Source organism: Leptonotus elevatus, chromosome 2, assembly GCF_054856555.1.
Source record: "Leptonotus elevatus isolate MCC_2025b chromosome 2, RoL_Lele_1.0, whole genome shotgun sequence".
In the NCBI taxonomy this organism is placed as follows: domain Eukaryota; kingdom Metazoa; phylum Chordata; class Actinopteri; order Syngnathiformes; family Syngnathidae; genus Leptonotus; species Leptonotus elevatus.
In genome coordinates this window covers 35382109-35409989 of record NC_141240.1, presented here as the reverse complement: position 1 = coordinate 35409989, position 27881 = coordinate 35382109, and the positions used below count along the sequence as shown (strand labels likewise).

The 27881-nt window shown below is 41.0% G+C and overlaps 1 protein-coding gene across 2 annotated transcripts; it reads left to right on the top strand.

The window, feature by feature from the left end:
* The first annotated feature begins 87 nt into the window (after nt 1-87).
* znf512b (zinc finger protein 512B) lies at nt 88-27604 on the top strand. Of its 2 annotated transcripts, XM_086069340.1 has the most exons (18): nt 88-1131; nt 3789-3923; nt 15131-15210; nt 15311-15439; nt 16097-16275; nt 16377-16648; nt 16733-16810; nt 16895-17026; nt 17481-17608; nt 17976-18068; nt 20119-20217; nt 20893-21141; nt 21227-21538; nt 21700-21801; nt 21921-21983; nt 23009-23107; nt 24508-24588; nt 24748-27604. In XM_086069340.1, the coding sequence occupies exons 2-18, from the start codon at nt 3791-3793 to the stop codon at nt 24826-24828; spliced, it is 2310 nt and encodes a 769-aa protein (XP_085925466.1). In that variant the 5' UTR covers nt 88-1131; nt 3789-3790; the 3' UTR covers nt 24829-27604. The 2 variants fall into 2 exon arrangements, with proteins under 2 accessions (XP_085925466.1, XP_085925465.1); XM_086069339.1 differs by having other exon boundaries at nt 24508-27604.
* The last annotated feature ends 277 nt before the right edge of the window (nt 27605-27881 follow it).

The following is a 27881-nucleotide window of genomic DNA, read 5'->3' as shown; positions in this document are numbered from 1 at the left end:
TTGCTGAGGCTTATTTTGATTTCACGGGTTATAAGGAAGGCTGTGATTGGCTAAACGCCCACCGCCACATTAAAAGGTAGAGTGCTAAACACGAAGTATAATCATTAACATGGCCGTGGAGTGGATTCGGCGTGCTACATGCTAATATCGAGCATGTTTTTTTTTAATTGTTATTTTTTATTTTTTTTAATGGGTTGAAATAGTTGGCAAAGAATTTGAAGACCTGGCCGTTTAACGTCAAGCGCCAACGCCGTTACGTCGGAAGAGCCTGAGCCGGTGGCACAGCAGCAACTTTAGCTTCATTCTCAACCTGATCCATATCGGAAATAATGATGACATGACCAACTCTGACAACAACGACGCCAAGTTGCCTCGAGTGTCGTTGCCGCTGTCAAAGGTGGCGTGCTTAGCTAAACGTGCGACCCAGCACACACGGCCGCGCGCGGAGACATCATATCCGTATTAAAAGCGAAAAATAATCCCGAGGTAAGGAGCCGAGGAGTGGCCGAAAAGCGAGCGACCCTCGGCGTTTCTCTTTATTTACCCCCCGCCCCTGCTTCGGGTGGATTTCCTCTCCCAAAGTGTCTGGAAGCCGTCGAATTAACCGCACGTATCATAATTTGGTGGCTCCCTTAAAGATCCAGCCAGCGCAAGGATTTTTTTTTCTGCTTCTCCTCCTTCGTTATAAAGTCGCCATTTTGCTTCGGTGCCTGTATAAACCATCCGGTATTCCAATATTTTTCCTCAAGGAGTCGTGGATTTACGCATCTTCTCTGGGTATTTTTGGAGTGTTTAACGGCAAGCTTGGAGCGGTGCCTCGTGGTATACACATATTAATGCCTCTAAGGAAGGGGGCACGGCCAGGATAAAGTCTCCTGGATTCTTTTTTTCTTTTAACCTACACGCAATTTGTCATTTTTTTTGCGCGGGGGCAGGACGGCGGCATTACCCCCCATCAGCAGCCTTGTGACCGGCCCTTGACACAACAGCAGGTGGGATTGGGATGTAAGAAAACATTGGCGGATAAACGCCCAATACGGTGCCTGTCTCCGGACCCCCTCCTCGCCCGCGGGGGCTTGCTGACCTGGGGCCAGCCGGCCGTGAACTGAGGCTGAGCGGCCAACACTTCAGGTAGGTGTGGCTGACCACAGCTCGTGGAAGCAACAAAAGTGCTACTTTCTTTTTTTCTCATCGCTCTCGTGAGTCACACAAAACATGGCAGCGTGCCATGTGCGCGGCTAAATTACTTGTTTCCAGTTTGTCAGCAGATTGTGTGAGTGGATTTGAGTGGGAGTGTTGTGTCTAGCCTATTTTATACCTACAACTGTCATTCACTCCCTTCAGTTTTTTTTTCTCTCCAGAAAACAAACGACTGTAGTAATTATGTACTAAGTCAGGGTTGGGCACACTCGGTCCTCGAGGGCCAGAATCCTGCAGGTCTTGGATGTTTCCCTTCTCCAACACAGCTGATATATGATCAGCTCATTAGCAAGCTCTGCATAAGCTTGGTAACGATCCTGTTGATTGGAATCAGCTGCGTTGCAGCAGGGAAACCTCCAAAACCTGCAGGACGCCGGCCCTTGAGGACCGAGTTTGCCCACCACTGTACTAAGTGGTGGTACTGAACCCCACCTGTTTCCCATGTGCATTCACCAAACCCTTAAAATGTGTGTTTTTTTCTTCCTTCTTTTCAAATTCAAGACATAGGTATTGGGTTACGGCTGAACAAAATGAACAGGGCAGCTTAATTAAGGAAGGGTTCCTTGAGCTCTGCTAGATAGCCAGTTGTGCTGGACTAGAATTGCTCAACTTGGCGGTGCAAATCGTGCAGGTTGGATGCTGACTCCCGTCATCTCAGCTCTAGAGCAGTTTAAAATGACCTCCGTACCCATGGCCAGCAGATACAATGAAAACAGCAGGGGCCCTTGAATTGAACCATGCGGAACACCATACGTTCCATTATAATGCTGCATTCGAGGATGGTCGGAAGTCGGATATATCAGAGTTGGTTTTTCCCAGTTCGAGGCGAAAGTAAACAACAAAAATGACGGATAGTGATAAAGTTTTTTTTATTTTGGTCCTCAAAACCTATTTTGACCTCCAGCAAACTTGCCTTCTCGCAATTTTGCTTCATTTATTGTTTTTATCTGAATTGTTTTAAGCATTCCATACAGTTCAGTAGTTCACTGTATAATTTCATGCCGGGAGATAGCAGCATACGATGTGTTATGTGAAGTTGTGTCCAATATTTATGAATGAAGAAAGCTATCTAGTTTTATACTCGAATAAATTGTGTATTACAATTATTAAAATTAGTGACGTCACATTTTAGACTTTAGATTGTCACGCCCACCCGAGTGAGGCGAAATTCTTTCCCCGCATTTTACCCATCCTGAGGGAGCGGTGAGCAGCAGCAGGAGCCGCGCTCGGGAATTATTTGGTGATCTACCCCTCAATTCCAACCCTTAATTCTGAGTGTCAAGCAGGGAGGCAAATGTGTCCCATTTTTATAATCTTTGGTATGACACAGCCGGGGGAATGAACCCACGACCTCCCAGTCTCAGGGCGGACACTTTACCACTAGTCCACTGAGCTGGTGGTGAAGTCAGGGTACTTTTTATTTTTTTGTCCGACTTTGCAAGTGGAATTTCCGAGTTCCGTACACACTTCCTGGTTTGAACTCAGAAAAGTCAGACTTCCGACCATCCTCGAATGCAGCATAAATGTGAATTCACGTTGCACATATTCATCCAATAACTTTGAAGTACTGAAAACAACTAAGGAGTTTAAGGGGATCTGATCTAAAACTAATCACTTGTCTGAACTGAAAACAGCAAGACCCACACACAATAAATCATCAAGTGAAAGTGAAAAGTCAGATTTAGGTGGGATCTATATGCTCAGTCATTGACTATAAATTACTTTTAGTAGTATTACAATTATGCCTTTAGTGCCACTGAAAAAGTACATACTCTGCATGAAAGGGCATTACACAATCACATCTTGGTGGTGTGTCTATCCTGTTATTGTCCTCATACTAAATGCATAATGTTATCCTGTTTTTATTTTCTCCATGAGTTCTATCCAAGCCTCCGCAATCAAAAATGTATTTACAACCACCTGAGTGACAACAGCTTCAATGGCGTGGCACGTAAACCGACGCTGAGTGGTCTCACTGAGTGACCCTTTGTGTGCTGCTGTAAATCATTATGGGACTGACAGGAATGTGTGCTCAGAGAAAGTATGTGGGATCGCTATCAGTCCCACTTAGCATAATTAGCGGTTGTCAGCCTTCATCCATTAGCTTGCCCCCACGTCCATGGCAAATGACGGTTCAGCACCCAGAGCTTGTTGCTAACGTATATCTTGTTATGGATAATGGCAACGTGCAATTAACAACACACTGGGGCCTTCTTAAAAATAAAATGTCTGTCTGCATTGAGACTTAACCAAGAGATGCGCAGCTGGCTGTCACGAGGAGCTTTGAATCCCTCACCCTTGTCTCTCTGGTTGGCTTCTAATGGGCAATACAAGGAGTTAGTGGAGTCGTGAGAGTATTGATTTTGAAATCAAACATGGAAGGTCATAGCCTCATTACCACTACAGATGATTTGTGTGCCTCGAATCAGATAACCTTCAGTCCAGCCGCACTAAGGGATAGCTTGGATATAGACTATGGTGTACGTGAAGACGGTATACTATCACTGCTGTTTACATTGTTAACGTAATCAATATGAATAATGCTTTTGACACTTCCTGCGTCTGCGTCCCCTCTGTACCAAATGTAGGCATGGAAAACCCAAGTGGCACTAGGCTTGGGAAACTGTCAACATCAGGCGTGCCAAGGGGCCGGACCTCCAAGCATGGACATCCACACGAGCCTGTTCGAACGGTGCCATGTCCTGAAAACAACATCAAACACAGTAAGTGGCAAAATGTCGCACTTTATTCAACAAAACAGTTTGTTGAAGATGTGGGATCTGTGGGAGCTTTGTTTGTTTGGGCCAGTCTGTGTCGTGATTCCACACAGAATTCCATTTTAGGAATTGTGGCGACGATACTGTATAACGTTTTTGTGTGCAACATGGCATAGGCCCCGTTAGCCTTCCTTGGCGTTATTACACCGAAAGATACCCATGACGACTTGCAACACGTTGAGCATCACTGGATCAACCTGTTGGCTCGGAGCAAGAAGTGTCAAACGTGTCGCTTCACTCCTTGATGATTCATAAATGCTGGTTGGTGGGAAGGCTCGTTTGTCTCCATATGTCAGGCTGGTGGATTGACTGCAGAGCTGATGTCCCTTGTTTCTTGCTCCAAGTCAGCCGGGAGAGGTTGTTTCTCCGCAACCTTACTTGCACAAGTTAAACATTCTTAATGATTGATGATTTATTGATGACTGATTGGTAGCAGTGGCACTCTCTGCACAAGTTTAATCTTTAGATACTGGAGAGCAATGACTACAGTGAAAATGAATGAAATAATGGTCTACATTAGGAATGCACGATAATATCGGTGGGCGATAATTATCGGCAATTATCGATCAATTTGACAGGTAAACCAGATAATAAAGAAATCCGCCGATAATAATAGACTTCCCGCGTTGGTCCATCTGTTGTGGTTGTGGCTCAAGATGTGTCTCCCCAAAATGTTACCCTCACGGTTTTTTGTTGAATTTTTAAAACATGACTGTTTTGTTTTGGCAAACTCAAAATTAATTACTGGTTGTCTTTGAAGCAGAGATATCAATAAAATTCAGCTTCATGGTGCGTTACAAATGTTTCCATGTATTTGTACTTAGAGTAGGACTCTAAAGTATATTTGTATCCAAGTTAATTTTGCAAACAATTATCGGCTTACTTATCGGTTATCTACATCAGCACTTTCTAAATGATTGGTTTATCAGTATCGGTTTAAAATACCATGATCGCGCATCCTTAGTCTACATAAAAGTGGGAATGAAACCACAAAGTCTTTAATACAAAACAAAGTATTTTGCCAGTGGTGTCTTTGATTTTTTGCTGAATGTATATGCAATAATAATGAGAGCAATTTAGCTTGTTTAGTAATTAGACAGTCAGCCAAATGACTAAAAAATACTAAATGACATGTTGGAACTGTGATAAAAACAAAAAAAACAAAAATTAGGACTTGTTAACATTATAGATGTTTACATTTCCCTCTACTGTCAATTGTGTAATTTAAAAACTTTGTTTTTAATACGTGAGGGTCAAAACACAGACACAAGGGCCTGGTAAATAGATTTCAGACTGCCTTGCAAATGAGTTTTGCTCCAAGCCATCTGGATGGAGATGGAGGATTCTTAAAGGAAAAATACTAGGACTACAGAATTGGGTATCAGTCCAATAACCAGTCGAGCTTTGCCATTACTTTTTTAATAGGTTGATGTCGAATCGTAAAACCGGGGCTGTTCTAATGACCCAGTTGTTTTGGCTGCTACAAAATAGTCTTTTAAACCCCCTCCACGCACACTCCCCCATTCATGTGCAGCACTAATACCACTGCACAGGACGGCAGTGCTTCCATTTTTTTTAGGTTAATAGGCTGCCCTCAAGGATGGATTATGATGCATGTGAGGCTGTGTGCACTTGATAGATTTGCAAACTTCCTTTGCGAGAACTAAAAGCGCAGGAACACATCATGCTGAATTCATTCCTTAGACCACTTTCATTTGATGTATATTATGTACAATATTGCTTAAATGTTTACTTACACATGACAGGCGCTACTAGAATGACTGTACTGTAGGTTTGCACATCATTCAACAAGAGGTCATGTAATATTAATGTCTTACGTACACATATGCTGGCTCATAGGGGTGTGAATTGCCCAGTACCTGGCGATTCGATCCGTACCACGATTCATAGGTCACGATTCGATTTGATGCCGATTAATCCCGATACAAATCTATAAATAGATTATTGCGATTTTTAAAATCTTTTTCTTTCTTTCTTTTTTGTGCTCAAATTTAGAAAATACTAATCAGTAAACTTGTACATGTACACTGTAAGATGTGTATGGAAATGTATTTATTTCTCTGAAACTACAGGCTTATAACTGAGCCACTGTATTTAACAAACAGGTTGCTGTCTGTTTCATGTTTGAAAAGCACTGAAATAAAATATTAAGGCTTAATGTTCCATTAATAGAAAATTCTTCCATGCTTTAAGTGTGAACCCTAACCCTAAGTAAGACGTTTTGTTGAATATTTCCATCAAAAATGGAGGTTTAAAAATCGATGTGGCCACATAAAGAATCGATTCCAGAATTGTGCACTGTAAGATCGCGATATATTGCCGAATCGATTTTTTTTAACCCCCTTACTTGCTCATCTGTTAATGTAGTACTATCACAGGTTGATCTAAAAAAAAAAAAAAAAATTCTATAGCAGGCTAAATAAACAGTCACATACTTCAATTGAGTCTGTTTACAACAGAAATAATGTCTCGCCTCGCAATATGTCGACTTACTGCTTAAAGAGAATGGAACGTTTTTATAGTTAACCATAACTTCCATCCATCCGTCCATCCAGTCATTCATCTATCCCAGTCATCCATCCATCCAACCATCCATCCATTTTCAGACCCGCTTATTCTCACTAGAGCCACAGGCGTGCTGGAGCCTGTCCCAGCTGTCTTTGGGTGGTAGGTAGGGTGCACCCTGAACTGGTCACCAGCCAATCCAACTAAAACATGGTACAAAGGTCTGTTAACTTAATGCTAATCCACAACTGAAAATGCCATTGACTGGATGAAACTAGCATTGATCCTGTGGTAGCCGTAGCTTTTTATGAGTTTAAGTAATGGGTACCTGATCACAGACAGCGCTGTGCAGTCGGCCACCTGTTATTTGATTGGGGATCGTTCTGGCACGCGAATAGCGAAAATCCGCGTATAGTTAATGCCCATTGAATTGTATGTTGGGGTAGGAAAAAAGAAATAAAATAAAAAATAAATACAACTATGGCCTTGTGGGGGTCGACTGTTTAAGAATACTCACATTATTCGCTTGCCATTTTGTCTCCATGATGATTTGACTAACATTATTGCATGTCGGACAACGGGAGATGGCTTACAAAATGCATTTGTCGTTTTAGACGTGGTGGTTACTCGTGTGGTGAGGTGCTGCTGCTGCTGCTGCCTTTATTTATTTATTTATTTATTTATTTATTTGTTCATGTTATAAATACACTGCCATATGTGTGTGCGTGCTCTTAAGCGTCAGCCAACCTCACTGACTGCAGGACATCATTCATGTGCCATCTGCTGGCCTCGCAAATTTGAAACAGCATCCGTTTCCCAGTCACCCTCTGCCTTCGTTTGTTGTCCAGTTGTCGTCACGTACAGCGGAACCTCCAAGGTCGAACACAGTCCATTCCATGGTGCTGGTTGACTCCCAAGTTGCAATTTCAAAGCTAATGTTCCCGTGGGAAATAAGTCAATAATTATTTTTCCTGGCTCAGATGTTAATGTTAACATAAAGAAGACGTTTTGGTGCAATACTGCCATCTAAGTATATTCAATAAATAATGCAAGTATGCACTATGCATGATGATGGACTGAACTCTTGAGTTTTGTTTGACCTTGGATGTATATATTTTTCCAGAGACATTTGGTTGGCTCGCTGTTCTACTTGACTTTCATACAACCTAACCTTTTATTGTCTTCCTCCAATTAATGTTTTTTTAAATTTCTCCCTCTCTTTCTTCCAATGACTTGGCTTGATTTCATTATTTGATTTAAATATAGGCAAGACAGGGCATTTTTATTTATGTAGTGCATCTCATTCACAAGGTAACTCAATGGGCTTCACATGATTACAAAATACAACATTTAAAGTAAAAATTTAAGACATAAAAAACAGAAGAATCTAGGAATCTAGGATTTTGGAAACATTTATTATAGAAAATGCTCTAAAAGACCATAATCATAGGTATGGGGGGGGGGGGGGGGTCATCGTTTTAAAACTGGATTTAAAAACATTTACACTTGAGGCTAACTTTAGTTCTGTTGGCAGCTTATTCGATTTGCGTGCAGCATAACAGATAACACAGCTAAATGTTGTTTCACCATGTTTGTTTTGAACTATGGTCTCCATTAATTGACTCGATTGCCGACCTCACAACCCTACTGAGTTGATCTGCATTTCTTTAATGTATTCAGGATCTAAGCCATTCCGTGGTTTACTGTATAGACCAGTAGCAGAATTTAAAAATCTATTCTACAGCTGCCTGGGATCCACTGTAAAGTCTGAAGGACTGGATTAATATGTTCTGGTGTAGAAAGTATTTCCTTGAAAACTCAAAACAATTAAACACCTAATAAATGTAAACAGTGTTAAATGCTAGCAAGAGCTGCTTGTTTAAATGCAATGTGGGAAATCATGAGGAGAAACTCTTCATATTACCGTATACACTGATATATGACAACAGAGACACATTACCAAATAGCACATTTGAAATTGGCAACTTAAGCATTAGCAAATGTTCATTATTAATTACTGACCCACCCCAGCACATAACCCGCAGAACAATAATGCTACGGAATAACAAACGGGTTGGTGAGAATTATTTTTGTTGCACCCATGTGATTGAGTTTGGTCAGCCACTTATTTGTGTTATAGCCATTATATTGGAAAATGGAGTACTTATTCCTCATCTCTGCTAGTTCACATCTGCCTCCGTCCCCAGGATTATACTGACCACGTACTGAATATGCGCCGTAATTCAAGCGCCCCCAATTGAATGTCAGTAAATTCACTGTTGGCCCTGGCTCAAATGAGCATCTGGCAATAGATACAGCTTCCAGGGTGTTGGAGTACGCAGCTGATGTCGCAGCCTCTTCGAATCAGTGCCGATCTGAAGAGACCATTGAGACACTGTGAATTACCGCAGAAAGAGGCAGGAATCTGAAACCCAAGCTCTTTTATTTGAAGCATGCATTATACGTTACGTGTGCTATAAACTGAGCCACAGGTGCGCTCACAAAGTGCTGCTCTCTTCACAAAAGCTTTTTGTCTATCAGCAGGGCTTAACCATTTGAGCAAATGAAGCTGTGCTTGAAAGAAATAAAACAACATGGATTCGACCCATCAGATGCTTATTTCCTGCCCTAGGTAGTAGCGCTTCCGACATCTTTATCCATCCATCCATTTTCTCTTGAATATTGGATGTTCTGCATTAGGGGTGGGACTCATAATTCTATACGGTGACGATGTGTAAATGGTAAATGATACTTCTTTATATAGCGCTTTTCCACCTTACAAGGCCCTCAAAGCGCTTTACATTTGACTACCCATTCACCTACTGATGACGCAGCATCAGGAGCAACTGGGGGTTTAGTATCTTGCTCAAGGATACTTTGACATGGTCACAATGGTATGGGATCGAACCCACAACCTCCATATCACGCCGCCCCCGTGTGGCCCACGACAACGATAATACACAATGTCTACGTTATTCGATATATTGTCAGAAATGTTCTCAACAATATATCACGATATTCAGTATGTGAGTGACAGTGGAAACTTGCCGACTGTTCTTTGCCAATAGCGTCTAGACACAAGTTCTTTGCCACTGCTTCCGCCTACTTTACTGCCAATTGGGGGATTAGCACCCCCACAAACAGGACAGGAAAGATTAGGTACTGATTGTGACAGTAAAGGATCATAAAAGTCACAGTTCGGATCGGATCAGTCACAGATCGAATCGTGTTATGGGTCAGAAAAAAAAACATAAAATAAATTTATTTTGTAGAACACTTACCCAATAAAAAAACAAATCAAAATGTATAATACGGCCATTTAGGATTTAAGAACACAACTTTAAGTGCAATAAGAGGCAGATATAAGGTATTAATGGCTTAAAGTTGTGTTTCTAAAATCTAAATGGCTATATTTTACATTTTGCGCAAATAAATAAAGACAAAATTCTCTTATCTTTGTTGTTTTTGATAATAATAATGAAAAAGACAAAGTGCAATTTAAGGCACATTTCTTTCCTATATACATGGAGAGTGAATTACAAAAGAGCCTAGGTCCAGGATATTGAAGAAGAAGTAAAGAAAGCAAGCCAGGTATCTGTCACTCATTTACTGTTGCAAGCCGTTTTTTGCGTTTTGCACTTCAGGGCCACCGTACCAGCCAGGCAATCGTTGCTAATGTTAACAGCTAGCTGCTAGCCACTGACGTCGGAGACTTGCGCCATATCATACAATGACGGCGTGAATAACTAGCGTTTTCTTAGCGTCCTAAACTAGCGATTAAATATACTTTCGGGATGGCATTGTGATAATGTTGGTAGAAAATACGTAATTGCAATAAAAACTTCGATGTGTAAGCCAACATGTCGAAAAGGGAAGCCAAGCTAGCGGTCACATCGCTGCGCAGCCTGACATCAAAGTAAAAGCCCACCCAAGGCTATTGCATTGGCATCAATATATTATTTGGAAAAGCTTTATTTTGAAGTTAGCCTTAACGTAGGCGGCGTGTTACTTTGAGCATGTTTTCAGCTTCCTGGACATGTCCGGATGACGGGGTACACCATTATGTACGCGACGCGTTGGTATGCTGTTATAAAATATCGATACTGCCGTCAGTGTATCTATATATTTATTGCAAAATTGATCCCCCCCCAAATCTCTATTCAGCATTGTAGGCAGGTTTTAGCTTGGCAATCTGTAGCTGACCATGCAGTTTTATTTAAAATGTGTTTTGGGGTTAGGTGGGCGGAGTTTGTCATAATAGTGCTTCTTTAGTCCTCTTTGTTTGTGTGCTTTGGTTTCTCATGAGAAGTCAACTTTGAGGCAAAGTTGAGATACTGGATCTTCGTTCCACACAGCTGTGCTGGTGCCGTTTATATGCGTCTTCCAAACAGCAGAATCGTTTTAATCCGACTGGGCAGATCTAGACAATGGCCCCTGTGTGAGTGCTTGCAGAGAAAAACAAATCGGCATTCTGTTACTGTAGTGTGAGTGTGTGGGCACATGCGTGTGTGCGTGCGTGCATGTGTGTTGGAAGTGTGTGGGGAGCAATTGCAGACTTAGCTTGGAGAGCTCAGGGGTTATATGAGAGTATCAGACAGCTGCCAGGACCCCCGGGTCGCTTCTCTTCATGAAAAAAGTACTTCTTATATCTAAGTGCATGGCTTTAGTGCGTAGTTATTTCCATGAAAACTGAAAAATCACTGTTGGTTCACTTTCAGAAAGAAAGGACCTCTTGTCTATAATCATAGCCTCGCTTCGCTTATAAATGTGATGTAATAAATCGATTAGGGTTGCAAGTTGCAATTATTTCAATAATCGATTAATCTGTTGATTGTTTTTTTTTGATTACTCAAACCTGATTACCTGTATTACTAAATGTTCATATCGTCGCTCCTTTGTGAAAAACAATAAATTTTTTCATTTCTAGGTTTTTGGGATGTCTGCATTCAGTTTCATCCCTAAAACATAAAAATGAAAAAAAAAATGGAGTAGTGTTTTTCACATAGCAACGACTATATCAAAAGTCTTGACAATAGCCAATGGATCACTGCAAAAATCATTCAAATGTATGCCATGCAATATCTGTCAAATAGGCCTTATTTTAGGACAGTAACACTTGAAGTTTATTCATTAAATTATTACCATTATTGTAGTAAATGCATGTTAAGTTTATTTATATGCCACATTTAAACACAGCTTAAGCTAAATAAGGGCTATCCAAAAAGAACAATAAACGTAATAAAAAGTAAAACACACACAAATAAATAATGACCCGTCTTTGTACAAGAGGTACTATTTTACCGCGCATCCCTATCGGATACCTTTGAATGATTATGTAGATGAGAACACGTTGAGTTAATTTGCCTCCTACATCGCAGTGACACTGTATAACTGACCTGCGATGACTACTGATATTGTGCACAGATGTACAGTGATGATGATCTCAAAGGAAATACAGTATGGTGCAGCTCTACAATACAAAAATATAGTCTACCATCAACATTAAACGATAGCCCAGAATGACCACATATTGAACAGTTAATGGGTAAAAAATGACAAGTGAATAATTGTCTAGCCAGGCAAATTACACTAGTGCTGCTATCCCATGTCGTTCACAAGCTAACGCTAATCTACATCTAACTTTCCTCCTTACGCTTCTCTTCCCTGATTTGGTTTACATGGCTGAACAGTTGCACAGATACGCAGACAGCTGGGAGCAAGTCGTTCCCTGACATTAATGAACAGCTGTTTTATCCCCTTGACTTGTGCCGGGTTTGGATGTGACACAGGCTTGCTTTCTTTCAGCTGGGACAATGGCTGAGTGTGCTCCAGCAACAGCAACGAGGCTGACTATTTTTTGTCGACCGTGTCGTATATTTCATCCGTACCAAATGCTCTGCCCGTGTTTACTTGCCTGTTCATTAAATGGAGCCACTGATCTAATTGTAACTACTTCGCTGCAAAGAGGTTTTTGATAATGCTAACTATGACAAGTCGACCTTATTCTCATAGCAACGAGAACATATCTTCCCCAGGAGCGGATTGCGTTAAATAGGACCTTATTTTACAAGACTTTTGTTTTCTGAGATCAGAATTGGAATGAGTGCCCATTTTCCTACTCAGCACAACAGCTGTAACACCCCTCCGGCTTTTTTTCAGACAGCCCATATAAATTTGTTGCCTGGAAAATATAAATACTTTTCTCTTAATAATAATAATAATAATAATAATAATAATATACCAGGTTCAAGCACACACAGCTGCATGTTTAACACTTTGGACTCCACTTTCATACCCAGCGCAAGACTAGCCCAAAGTGCAGTTGTGTGCATGGTTAGAGTTTTCTTTCTTTTGGTATTTTTAGTTGTGGGTATGAACTCATCCAATGGAAGAGGTGCAAAGTCCTTGAAATTGCAGAAGCAGAAATAGACTCGGCTGGAGTCCATGCAGAAGATCGAAGTGCGTAAAGTGCATTTATAAAGAACTGCAAGCACACCTTTCGCAAAGCTTAGAATTTGGCTGCCCCCGATCAAATCCACCAAAATCTCATTACAAAGTACACATGCGCCACAACTTAGACCTGCTGCCGCCTAGTCTGAAGTTTAGTCTACTTTCAGCCACCAAACTGTCAGGTGCACTTGGGTGTGTAAAAGAATACCCCCTCGGTTCGCCAGAACACCCAGCATGGCGTGATGCGGTATGCCAAATTTCCAAATACGGTGAAGTAGGCTCGCACCAGTCAAGGATGTGCCAGTTTTTAATGCCAAGCGCACTGTTTACCAAAATAGAGCCCCTTGTTCCATGAACGACAGTATTCCCGGGTCAACTACTAACCCTAGCTAGGTAACCTCCTTGTCATTAAACATAAAACGCAAATGAGTGAATCTTTTCCATAACCATAATGGTGATAAAATGTGGGAAATGTGTGAGCTGGAAGAATGTTATACATCATTGATGTCGAAAGATATTTAAAGGTATGTGTTTGTGTGTGTGAGTGTTGGTGGTGGGGGTGTGGGGTGGGGATTGGCAATTCTGCTAGTGTAAGCCTTTTCCAGGCAGAAAACCAATCAATTTATTTATTGCAAAAATCCTCATTCCATTTTTATAATCCTTGTAGGTACGCTGAGTGCTCTGAACCAGTTTGTGTGCATGCTGTCAGTCACTGCTTGCCAATGAGTGTATGACATGACATGACATTTTTTACATAATATTATTGTCCCTCCATGCAAGCTTCCCAATTCTTTGTTCCCTTACACAGCAAGCAGTTGTGTAATCCACTTGAAGTTGTCTCCTTTTGACATTGTCTACATCTGATATGGCGGAATTTTGCTTTAATATTCAGTCGCTGTGAAGTTTAGCGACATCGGTGCTTGGAAGCTGACGTCAGGTTGGATTGTAGACTAGTTTGTGGTGCAGTAGATCAGATCAGTTTGTACCTGCAGCACTGCCATATAGTGTTCTGCTTAGTCAAAGGAAGAAGTCATCCGCTTTGAAGATTCCTGCCTGCACTCCCTCTGCCTGCTCGTCTCCCCTCATATTCCTTCATCACCCATTCCCCCACACAAAAATACTCCACTCTCTACAGCTCTGCTTTTATCTGTAGCGCTAGACAAAATGGAGAACAAGGCTGATTTTTCAGAAATAATTGAAACAAAGAAGAAAGTACTGATACTAGTAATCCAGTGGCTCTTAACATGGGTTCATACAGAGTTCCATTGAATGATTTGAGTCAGCATCCTAACCCGAATTGGATGATTTGCAATGCCAAGTTGAGCAATTGTAGTCCAGTGTTACTTGTTATCTAGCAAAACTAAAGGAACACATCCTTATTAAGCTGCATGGAGATGGGGAGTACAAGAACACAACGCTTTCTGAATTCAAGGTGAAGAGAGCCAGATTCAATGAAAAGGATACGCTCACTCTTCATTTTAATCACCAGTAAACCCTTAACCCCCCATAAAGAAGGCTTCGGTAAAAGTGCATAGGAAACTGGCATGGCTCAGTACCTCCAAGAAGGTTAAGAACCACGAGTAGATAGTACTAGATAGTGATTGGGGTATGGATAGAAATTTTTCAGCTGAGAGGCAAGGGAAAATAAGACATGCATCAGACATTGCATGTGCAGCAATGAAAGCAGCAGTCTCGGGAATTGAAGAAAGAATAAAGCTGAAGCAGTCGTTTTTCTGCGTGCTGCTGTGTCAAAGGTTCACACCAAGCACTAGCGATTCATAGCTCATCTTTTGGGCTCACCAGACAGCTTTTACTCAGTCTGTGATCTCAAAATCAAACTGCAGCTTAAAGCCAAACATGCATATATTGATGTGTTCGCACTCATAACAAATGTCTCTTTTGTGCTTAGTATTCAGGGATTTGGATAGTTTGAAAATGTGCTTCTTGTGAATGGTAACTGTCTAAATCTCTAAAATATTACAAAGGCAAGCAGAATTAATATCAACCTTGACAAAGCTAGAATTGCAGCATTCATTCAGTACACGTTAGAACTGAATGCAATTATAATTCATATTCCACTCACCACCTTTGTTATTTCAATTTCAATGTCCTGAAATGAGTCACCGGTTTTCTGCGGCGGTAACACAGGATTTTCTTTTTTTCTTGTATTTTGCCAGCACCTGTATGTGATGAGGCAGCAGAGGGGAAGAGGAAAGGTCGTCCTAAAGCAGATGAGCAGGAACTGAGAAGCATCCCTGTGAGTATCCCTCTTTGAACTGAGTGGGTGTTTGAAAGGGGGGCGTCATTTATTTGCTCACACCAACCAACCTTCTTTTTGTTCTCCTCTCCCTGACCAGGCCCACTTGATAGTCCAGTGGAAGGAAGAGTTTAAGCGTCGCTCCAGAGTTAAATGTCCGTGTTCAGGCTGCTGGTTAGAGTTTCCCAGCATCTATGGCGTAAAGTACCACTATCAACGCTGCCAGGGGGTGAGCCGGTCTCCTCTCTCTACCTTTTTCGTTTGAGGGCCGCATACAGATAAATGAAAGGCTGCAAGGGGCCAAATATTTTAAAAATTCAACTTTAATTTATTAAGCATACTAAAATGAATCAAGTAAGCAATTATATATTGTACATTATAGTTAACTTAATAAATACGTAACAGCTTTCTGTTAAAGGTGATAAGACAAATGGTTCAGGAATTTGTAATATTTTTGGGTGGTCATCAGACTTATATCTCACTAGACTAGATCCACCCCTGCACTGAACAGCAGCCACCGTATTTTTCCTTCTAAAATATCATCTTTATTCATCAGTATTTTGAAGAGATTTTTTTTGTCTTAAATAGTTTATTTGTATCTCTGATTATTTAGAAACATAAAACACATATACACCTTTTTTTTTTTAGTAGTAGTGGCGCCTATCTTTTGACACCTTTACTTCACACTCTGACTCTCTCTCAATTTTAGTTAGTTTTTTTTTTGTCGCGGGCCGCAAATGGCCCCCGGCTTAACACATCTGCTCTACCTACATAGCAATATTTGACGAACAGTGTGCTCACATTGCCCACATTTGTGTAAACAGAGGCTATTAAATGTGTTTTCTCTAAACTCCCTCCCTTTTTTTTTTGTGTTTTTTTTTTTCAGACTACAGTAGCTGAAAAGCAGAATCACGGCTGTCCATATTGTGAGGCAATGTTTGCAACAAAGGTGCGCCTGCAAAAGCACATGCTTTGGAACCACCCAGACAGGGTTAGTTTGGAGTCGAAGGATGAGCAGCTTAATAAGCTTCAGAAGACCCCCGTCAAGTCCAACACCGTAAAAAGGTAAACAAGATTTAAAGCTAAACATTTTTGCCATATAATCCAGTCTAATAATATTAGTTATACGACATTCCCTTCTGACTTTCCTTGGTTTGTGAATTCAGGCCCCTGGATAACAACCCTCCATCTCCAGTGTTCTTCAAAGTGAAAAAGACCCTGGAGGTGTCTACCCCCTCTCACAATGGAGAGCTGACCCACCAAAGGAGTGAGAGGAAACAGCACAGCCAGCCGTCGCTGCAGAGTCACCAGGCTCAGTCAGCCCACCCTCAGTTTGAGCAGTCCCAAAGCACATCCTCTGATGCAGGGGGGAGCGAAAGCGAATGCGGCAGTCTGCCGCCATCTTATCCCGATGAAGACCCAGAACGAATGAAACACAGTAAGATGAAAGTGTTTCCATATTCGCCACATGCCTCTACTGTAAGTGCTTGACCTTTTTTGTTTTCCTTTATGTGATTTCTTGAGCAAGGACGGAAGCAAAAAACACCCAAGAAGTTCACTGGAGAGCAGCCTTCCATCTCGGGAACGTTTGGATTGAAAGGTCTTGGCGAAAATATCCATCTCACCTCTGTTCCACATCTGTGGAGAGCCAGATTCCAAACTACTGTGTGTATGTGTGCTGCAGGTATGACTAAAGTGGAAGAGAAGCTGAAGGCAAGTCGCGTGAAGAGACCGGACGGGAGTGGATTTAGCGAGGAGCCTCACAGACGACCTTCAAATCAGTCCTCCGCTAAAAACGCAGCCAGCACCAGTTCAGGTGAACACCTTGATCAACTTAGAAAATGGTGGCTTGATTTTGTCTAGCCTTTTGCAAAGATGCAGTTTATCTTTGACTGAAGGTCTTTAAACAGTTTGTAATTTGCAAATTAGCAAAAATAATCCGAAATATGACTCTGCATATCAACCCAGGTTGAATTTTACAAGGCAAGAAAAATGTGATGTTGTTTCTAATCAGTAGGAGGCAGCAAAGCACATGTTTTGGACCAATTCCCTTTTTGGTTCAAAAGTTGATCTAGAAACTATCCAACCAACTGGCACACCGCAGCACAATTTTCACTATCATGGCTACTCTGGAAAACAGGTTCCTTACTGACACAATGACATCTCTTCCTCACTCGGTGAGGAAGAGATGTCATCCAAAAGCAAAACAGAGTCCTACTACAAATATTTGATTTGCTCACTCACAAGAAACAACCATTTGTTTTTTCTAGGTACAGTTGCTGACACTCAGTGGCAGAAAGCAATTTCAGAGAGAGGCGAAGTGGTGTGCCCCACCTGCTCCATCGTCACCCGAAAAACAATCCACGGCCTGAAGAAACACATGGAGATTTGCCAGAAGGTCAGAAAACGGGGGGGATATGTAACTGCATTTGCAATGCCATAACCAGTGCTTCTCAGACTGGGCTCCCCGAGCCATAACTTGGGGGTAAGTTGGGGAACTAAAGCAATTCCTCCTCCCCACCTTAGCATTGGGTCAAGGCTTACACATTGGAGTTCACAATTCGTTGTGAGCCGTGACATGATGAACACGTATCCAGAAAGACTATTTGGGGGATTTATTGCAGCAAAATTGGGAATTTGAAGCTGTGCAACACATACAGTTTAATCAGAATCAGATGAAATACTGAATTAATGATTGGCCTATATTGTATGTTTTATTTGGAATCGTAATATGGCGGCTTAATTTGACCTTCGACCCCATGCAGCTCCAAGAGGCCCTGAAGTGCCAACAGTGCCACAAACAGTTCAAATCCAAGGCAGGACTCAACTACCACACCATGGCAGAACACAACTCCAAGGTACACACCCATCAACAACAACAAAAATCACATAATTCCACTCAGCAACATTGGAGTGTAGTCTCTGTTTTGAGATTTTGTTTTTCCGGTGACGTGGAGGAATCCAGTGAATTGCACAATTTGTTAGTTGACACCACAAGCAATTACGAAAGAGGTCAGACCTACACTATGTATAGAAATCCACCACACAGTGAAACCAGTGTCGGCTTTCACTAACTTTGGTGTAGAGAGTCCGGTACATAAATGACACTTTCACGGGAGCATTTGCACTCCCATAAGCTACACTGCACAATATTTGTATGATGCATTTTAATTAGTCGCCACCGAGCCCTCGTTGAGTTTTAATCTTAGGTTTCATTAGTGAACGCAACAGACGTCCCTCAAGCGCTCACTATTTCTGCAGCTGTCTAAAGTCTGACAGCTGAGAGAGCTTCTTAAAGATATTATCAGAGCACTCCTGCATTAGAGCTTTGGGCTTTGCTGAATAATTCAAATCGGTTTCAAAAAGTGGCATGAATGTTTCATGAATGGACGGGCTGCAAACCTTGCAGCATGCTGCATGAGTTATTTTTGTGTGTGAGCATTCCTTATAAGAATGCACGACCTGCAATATTATTTAATTTATTATATATACAGTGGAATCTCGAGTTACGAATGTTTTGTTTTGCGAATAGCGTTGGTTTAGACTTGCACGATGTAAATATTAAACACGTGCCACACACATTGCAAGTGGTTCAATATTTGAAGCTCCACTGCATTTTTGATTTTTTTTTTAAAATGATAGCTATATCACAGAATTTTGCAGTGATTATTTTTCCACATGGGCTGTTCCTGTAGGTTAATAAGAACAAGTCGTTAGGAAAAAGTGTGTTAAAGACAGAATGTCCAATGTGGCTGGGATTGTAAGCCCCGTAGTAAATTGTATTTTATTTTATTTTTTATTGCTTTTTTTGCTCTTAATTTACCTTCACAAGAAACAGAAAAGTGCTCGCAAGTGTTATTAGGAAGCTAATTACTTGAAGAAATGTGGATGATATTCGCCTGTTAGTGATTTATTTGTGCAGTTTGGTTTAGTTTGACAAATAAAATGTGCATGGCGCTTTTGTCAATGGTTGCCATGGTAACATAACCAATACTAGAGGTGCCACAGTGATTTGCTTGTGAACACACCATATTAATATATTGTACAACATATAATTTTAAAGTGAATATAGCGTTGTTCTGGGGCTGTACTGTATGTCAACAGGAAACATTACCTTCCTGCATATTTTTCGACTTTGTAAGTCAAGGTAATGATCGTATTTTTCAGCCAACAAAGTGTTTGTTTTACTTAATTTCTTGTTATGAATTGGCCTTATTAGCGGCATCCTATGACAGCATAATGTGCACTCAAACTAAGAAGGTGAAAGGGAGGGCCAGGAGAAATTAATCATACTAGCAAGGAAACAGACAGCAAATCTATACGTAAAGCTTTGAGTAAATAGTTCAGGTTGAAACGGTGCCTGAACTTAGTGTTAATCATTTTTGTTGACATTCTGGTCGCGTGGCAGGGCATCGGTGTAGTGTGTAACAACACAGCATGCTGACAGAAGGACAAGGTTTGCCTCCTGAGTTTGACCTTGATATTCCATTGCGGGCTCGGTCTCTTGCTACTGTCTATCATAGAAGCATTAAGAATATGCGGTCAATATTATTTCCTGGTTTCATCAAAAGCCTTAGTTGTATATATTTGTCTGAAGTACAACAGCATGTGTTGTGTCTCAGTCATCTCAATGCGCTAACATGAGAAAACACACAAAGGTCTCTTGACTGGGATTCCCCCAGTAAGTTGATACTCTCTCCAGTCATCTGCATGTCTTTCTTCTTCGTAGCAGCTCTGCCATCTGTTGTTGTGGTCTTGGCATCAGTTGACACTCAGGTTGTACAGGTGTCATACCCATGAAAAATTAAGCCATTTAATCCTCGCAAACTGTGAACACGTGAAATGGAAAATACATTTTATGAGTTTTTGAAAATCCTTAATGTAACTTGTGTTTGTCCCCCCCCTCAGTCGTCGTGGAGTAAAGGCCAGATGGACGACGAGCATGAGGAGAGAGAACGGCTACGCCGAATACTCAAGCAGATGGGTCGAATCAAATGTCCTCGTGAGGTATGTCATTGATTTTTGTTTCTCTTGTTCTTTCCAGTGCCTCCCATTTCCAAATCTCACATCACGCTATGTTTTTTGTTATGCCAGTTGTGATTTCTCTTTTGACCTTTTTAGCACACTTCCTCTATTTCTCTTTCCTTCTCTCCTCCCTTGTATTACATGTTGCCCAAAATCATATCATTACTCCACTCTTACTCAGTTCCATCAAAAAGCAACACCAGTGGAGCAGAAAGAGAAAACTAACAGCATGTTTTTGTACTGAAAATGAAGAATATTAATTTAACCCCTTCGGACCCATAGATGATTGCAGTGGACATGACATCTTTGCCTGTTTAAACCAATAAAACGCATTTATTGGATGATGTCAACACTTCTGGTTGATGATTGGATCTTAACTAACCAATCACAATCGCAAGTTGAATTGCATGTTTATGTCAAATATGTTGCATGTAGGCTTGGTAAGTTTACACGTTACAGCCATATTATCCAGATGCCCACTATATCAACTAAAAACATTAGATAACCCCTCCAAAAAATTCCATGTTGTTCTTATGTGGGAAAAGAGTCCAAATCAGCACACACAAAAATAAATTTTGGCCCGCAGAAAAAATGCAGGTTTGAAGGGGCTACACAGTATTTTTCTTACATCCTTAACGTTCTCTTGTTAATGTGCAGGGCTGTTCAGCTCACTTCTCCAGTCTGATGGGCTACCAGTACCACCAGAAGCGTTGTGGACCGGAATTCTCTGATGTTGAGACACCCATGTTTTTATGCCAGCAATGTGGAAAAACATATCGCTCCAAGGCTGGCAGGGACTACCATGTACGCACCGAACACTCCCCAGCCATCACTTCTACTATGACAGCCCCCACCAACAACAAAGACAATCGGACCGACACCAACAACAACACTGGCAAAGAGAGGGTAATAAAGAAAACATGACATGCAAAGGAAAATATCCTATTATTGACATTGATATAGGTTTCATTGTGTCCCACTGATCCTCCAGGTCACCTTTGAGAAGTTTTCAGCAGGGAAGAGAGAGCAAAGCCAGCCTGAATGGCATGTAAAAACACAGCTGTCCCGAGAGAAGGACAAGGTTAAAGACAGAGACATGCAAGTGAAAAACAGAGTTAAGGAAAAGGTAGCACAGAATGAAAGCCTTCCAGAGGATTTGGAACGGACGCCTAGCGGCAGAGTGAGACGCCGCTCAGCTCAGGTGGCCGTCTTCCATCTGCAGGAGATTGCAGAAGATGAGCTCGCCAAAGACTGGGGCACCAAGCGTCGTATCAAGGACGACCTGGTGCCTGACAGCAAGAGGGTAAGAGAGACTTTTTGTTACATGGTGTCACTCCTCACACACAAGTACAGGTACAATTCGTTCATATACTCAAGTTGTAAAAGATGGTGGTCACTAGTCTCTTTTTTTCAATGTACTATACTGGCCATGAACGCAGTTAATTACTACTTTCTTGTGTATAGTTGAACTACACTCGACCAGGCCTTCCCAAATTCAGCAGGGAGCTTCTCGAGACCTGGAAGACTCAAGTCAAGGAAAATGGCTTCATCTGCTGCACCAATGAAGTAAGAGCGTCTCCAGGTTTCATGAGTCACAATATGCCACAAATTTGTTTCTGTATCGAATCAAATATCAGCAATAGATTTGTGAAAGTAATGCTGCCGTTTGTTTTTGTTTTGCTCAGAACTGTGAAGCCGTCTATTCCAGTGTATCTGGACTAAAAGCCCACCTTGCCAACTGTAGCCAGGTATAAACACTCATTGGTTGCAAAACCTCGACTGACTATATTTATAGAGCACTTTAAAACAACTACCGCTGTTTTTTTTTAAGATGGAACCGAGAGACAGCAGATACAATGAAAACAGCAAAAGCCCCAGAATTGAACCCTGTGGAACACCATATGTTGCGTTATACACGTCAATCCATATTGCACATATTTGTCCAACCACTTTCAATTTTTTTGCTCAACATAGTTTGAAGGGATTACAATAATAAAGAAATCACATGATGAAATTCTTCCTAAAGCAATTTCAATGACTTTTAATACTGTTTTATTTTGTTGGGGAAATAATGTTGATTGTTATCATGGTTCTTACAAAGCTAATTAAGTCATAGGCCATACTTAGAGACAATCGTTATTCGTACGCAGTACATTTTTTGTAGTCTTTATAGCTTTTAAATGAACGCAGGGGGCTGCTTAAGCAACTAGGGAGCAGTTGGGGGTATCGGAGTTTTACTCAAGGGCACCACAGCCGTTTGTCCGGAGATTGTCTAGAACCGGGTCCCCAAGGTAGCAGGGGACAATCTTAACCGCTTGGCCACAGCTGCCACTAACCGTTCATTCCAGGTTATTGTCGGTCTTTACTGTTACAGGAGGACATCGCGGACGGCTTTTCGGATGGGTATTCATATATCACTTGTGCTTTTGTTATACAGAATTTAAGGACAGACTTGCATTCGTGTTTTGCAAGTGACCATGTTGCCAGTCTCATTTTTAGTCAAATATTGCCACTCGCTTGAGGCACTGTCGCTAGTTTGTTGTGCGAATGTGCGCCTTGTTGATAAAACGTGACCAGCTGATTAATCAACCTTAAGATTTAACTATCACTGCTTAGTGGTCGAGTCAACTAGTCATTTCAACCTTGAGTGTAGAGCAGTAAGTGATTATTCCTGACCGTTTGAAGACGATTGCTTAAAGTGGTTTCCTTCAGAGCATTGGCAAAGAACACATGCACCAAACGATGGTAATTTGTTTTTGCTTGTGTGTTTCAGGGAGGAGGTGAACTGGCAAAGTACACGTGTTTGATCTGTCAGAAGGAGTTTAATTCAGAGAGTGGTGTCAAATACCACATAAGCAAGACACACTCACAGGTGGGTCACAGACAGTTTTACCAATTGGATGCAAACTTTAAGCCTTTCCTTCTGTCTTATGTTACAATGCCTTAAAAATCGCATGTGGCTGAAGTTGATCATTGTTTTGCTTGTTGCTTGTCGTCAACACACAAACAAGGGCAAGACAGTATAAAATAATTTAAATAAAATCAATTTTGGGACATTTAAAATCGATTCTGAATTGTACTAAATGAGAATCGTGATTCTTAGGAGAATCGATTGGCACACCCGTAGTAATGACTAACACATCCCTGTAGTTGGCGGTGTTGCATCGCGTTGGATTTGAGATGAGCTCAGCTTTTGAGTAAATGATATTGAATAGGGGGTAAATCTTGACTTGTCACATTGATTATGAGAGTTAGAAATTATTATGGGGCTTAGAAATGCCAACACGTCCGAAGTTGGGTGAAATCAACACATTCTACTGTTGATCATTAACTCATTCAAACCCAAAAACGTGTAAACACGTTTTTTAATACCGTATTTTCCGCACCATAAGGTGCATCGGATTATAAGGCGCACATTCAATGAATGGCCTATTTAAAAACTGTTTCCATATATAAGGCGCACCACATTATAAGGCGCAGAGAATAGAAGCTACTGTAGTGGCTTGGGTTGCGTTAAGCATCCAATAAATGGAGCTTACTTAACCAGTATTGATCTACATATAAGGCGCATTGGATTATAAGGTGCACTGTCGGTTTCTGAGAAAATTGAGACTTTTAAGTGTGCCTTATAGTGTGAAAAATACGATACTTTGCCCTTCACTCCCAAAAGCGTGTTCATACATTTTGTTTTGGGTTTTTTAAATGTTTTTTTGTGCAAGTGCATGCAGAAGGCTTTGATGCAGCTTCTGACATGACGAGGTGGCTTCAAGCAATGGTAGTTATTATAAAAGATGGCCAGCAGGGGGCAGCAGAAGATAAGAGATCAGTCAAGGCCATGTTGCAACAAGCTCTTTTTGCCAGTGTTTTCACCAGGGATGGGCTATTAATGAAACTTGGCTATATTCTAATGCTAATTGCTGCAAAACGGAAACAGATACAAATGTACTTTTTTTCCTGATCAAAGAATCTTTCTTTTGGTAGATTCCATGTTTTTATAGCAATAGAACACAATATTCTGCGGGCCTTGCAAAATCAGTCAAAATCCAGTAAAACATCCGAGAGTAGTCTTTCCCTCTTTTGGTATGGTGGATGCTTAGTTGTGACAGGACACTGTAAAATATCTGTCTGTGAGTGAGTGAGTTATTGACTGTTTTTTTGTCTGCATATAAACATATGGTCTGCTGATCAAATGAAAGCATGATGGTCATTTAGCTGCACCTGTTCTTTCTGAAGCGCTTCTAATCAGCACTAACAATGTTTGTATTGCTTCAGAATTGGTTCCGTGCATCTGACGGTGAAGGGATTTCCAGCAGCAAGAATAAAACGCTGGATGACGACAGCATTGGAGAAGAGGTGAGGAACGGTGCCGCCACTGGGAAAAAGAGGGGCCGCAAGCCCAAAGAGCGCCCCCTTGTGGTTGGCCCTCCCCAGACACAAACTGAAGCACTCATTGATCAAAATTCAACGATTGACTCGACCCCATCCTCTGACTCAACACGGTCCCCCACGCAGAGCCCTGACTTCACAGACTTTACCGATCCAGACCCGGACCAGCAGCCCAATGGTTCCACCGTGCGACAAAACAAACCCTAGAGGCTGTCGTCGTCCGAGTAGCTCATCTTTTTTTTTTGTCAACAAAGGAACCACAGACGACGCCTGCTCCAGATGTGGTTGAACTTTGCGAGAACCGAGCACTGGGAAAACAAATTGTGGCTGCAGTTCTAAAAAAATACACGCATACTGTTTCCATTCCAGTGATCTCCTTTTATGACCCCCTATTTTAGTTCCCACACTCAGCAGGATTTCCAGAAAAACGAAATCAAAGACTTCCGCAACGTGGACGTTTTCTCAGCAGAAAGGCCGTTGCTACCGATCGGCGGAGGGTCGTTCGCTCCAAAAGACTCATGTTCACAAAACACTGAAACGTCATGTGCGCTCACATTTCTTTCACATTTATACTCTGTACATAAACATGCTTATCTCTATATAGCTACATATATACTCCTATCAACGACGTCGTCACATTCAAACATCTAACTGTCATTGATCATGCGTGCTACAGAATGTTTTGTGTTACATGTTTTTAGTCGTTCATTTGGTTTTTTGGTTTTCCCATGAAGCAAATCACATTTAAGCTCAACTTTTTTTCTTAGGTGTGTACCGCTTGGCGGGTAAATCTGCTTTGAAACCCGTAATGAAATGTGGGAAAAACAGGATTTACACAACTGACAAGCAGAAAATCTAATAATAGTGTTTTTTTGTGTGCAGTGTCAATATTTTAATCAATTTCATGAGAAAAGGAAGAAGCTTGAAATACTGTCACTAATGTCAGACCGGCAAAGACAGTTGTCTGACTTGAAGGAATAATTCTTATGAAGATCGTTGCACTGTTGCAGCACAATCACGTAGGGTTTAAAAAAAGTTTTCTAAAAAGAAGAAGCAGCCACATTTTTGGCTTATTTCTTTATCTTGAATCAAAGAGATGAGACGAGAATGAAAATATTATCTTTTGTAGAGGTTTAGGAGAGTGATCTTTTTTTCATTACAAATCATGACTCGCATCTAATAATAATAATAATAATAATATATATGAACTTAGACCTGGATGTTCAAAGATATTGCATTGCACTTTACCCCTTGTCGTTCCCCTCTTGTGATTTTGCACTCCCAGATCAACTTTAATGTGACCTAGCAGTTGTCACACAGGAACTGAAATATTTTATTCTCGGGACAGACTTTTAGATTCTATTTACGGATAATGTGATCTCTCATCCATAATCAAGCATGACTTTGAAGTTTTCACTCACCACACAAAGCCATAACTGCCACCTCCTGCAATGATAGTTTTAGATTGCGTTCCAAAAGAAATATGAATCCAATGTTATGAAATGACCACATCTCAAAAGTGTGCAATCATAGAATAGTAGAATAGATACTTGAATGCACTGTTTTATTAATGAAGTGAGCAAATGAGAGATCGGGAAAAGTTGATGAAGCTATCTAGAAGACGAGACCACACTCTTGCCAACTTCGACCTTAAACTACGCAAACGATTACTCAGCAGGTCCACTAAAACCTCCCGTCCTTACTCTCCTCCAGTTTGCACCTATAAATTTTGTTTTAATACCGTCATTTCAATCAAGCCGCGACATCACCTCTGATGAATAGCTTAATTCGAATATATACTGACACACTACGACCTTTTTATAGTGTCAAGCGCAGATGTTTCTCCATTTTTAATCAAGGTGGAGATGATTATGCATGTCTGTCTCTTTCTCTCTCTCGCTTGATGGGATGGACCACCTTCTTCTATCCAGGTTTAACTGGTGAGGATTTATTAGACAAGCACTGATTCATTTCAGAGCAGTCGAGAATGCGTATCGCTTTCGTTTTGAGTGTTATGCATCGACGGCTTGCTACTCGTCCCCTTTTCCGGGCAAGCTTTGGTGTTCCGATATAGATTAGCACTGCTTTTACCTGGGTATTTTATATTTTATTACGCCCTTTACTATCTGTCTTCCTCTGGTATGGAAAACATATCTATCCCGCAGTGTGCGCTAACCGCAACATGTTTAGAGAGCAAAGCAATACACTACGTTTAGCTAACTTTGTGTGCTTGCCAATATTTTGATATTGATGTCTTCTCACAATCGTGCGGCTTTTCTCAATTACTGACTTACTGTTTGGTTGCTCTGAAGTGCTTTTTACCACATATATTGTAGGCTTATTTGTCTGCATACACTGTTATTTTGTCATTTTTGGTTACGCTAATAAGGACGTTTTTTGTTTTTGTTTGTTTTTGTTTTTGAATACACAAGTGACATACATAGGGATTGTCCTTTATTCTTACTTATTCAATTTGGAACAACAAGGCATATGTATATGTGTTTGTTTTCTGTATTTAGTGCACTTACTATACCATGAAATAGGCTTGAAATAGGAGTGTTGTTTAAGCTTTCTAGTGATCTGGACTGTGTGTGGTGTGACTTTTGTAGCCGGACAAACAGCAGACTCAAGTGTCTTCCCTTTGTTGTTTCCTAAAACTGAGGCTAGTTCACAGAAACACAGTCAAGACCGTCTCAGGAGTTGTACACCTCTGACCGTGGTTGACTTTGTACGCTACCTACTTTTAAAGCAGTAAAAGGCATCCGCCGATGTTGCAGGTGTCATTTTATTGGATGAGAGTTTTAAGAGATAGTGTTGTAGCTCACAATGGTGATGTAGTAAAGATATCTGAAATAAAGATGTGTTGTATCTAACAGAAGTGGCTTTCTATCTCATGTGAGTTTGGACTGTTAACAGATTTCTCCCAAACGTATTGTATGAACTGTTCATTAGCCCTTCAACTATTAAATAAAGGTTTGTTGAAAAAAAAAAAAGTGTAGTCGCCTGCTATATTTGTGATCCATTAGAGTACATATTTTGTGACATGCCCATACATCTGATCTCGCATCCAACACAAACTGAGGATACGGTAATTTATTTAGATGGAAATCATCCATTTGTTTTCTATACTGCTTGTACTTCACCCTCATATTCATACCCTAAATTATTGTATCTAAAATGGAGGAGCAAGGATGCAGAATATGATGAAAATATAGAACATTGTGTCATTAATGTGTCAAGTAAGCCTTCAAAAGAAAAGT

Bases quoted from the DNA above. Each gene is read 5' to 3' on its own strand.
- znf512b (XM_086069339.1), top strand. From the start codon at position 3,791: ATGGAAAACCCAAGTGGCACTAGGCTTGGGAAACTGTCAACATCAGGC. The intron at 17,609-17,975 runs GTCAGAAAACGG...GACCCCATGCAG, and splicing joins ACATGGAGATTTGCCAGAAG to CTCCAAGAGGCCCTGAAGTG. The intron at 20,218-20,892 runs GTATGTCATTGA...GTTAATGTGCAG, and splicing joins GAATCAAATGTCCTCGTGAG to GGCTGTTCAGCTCACTTCTC.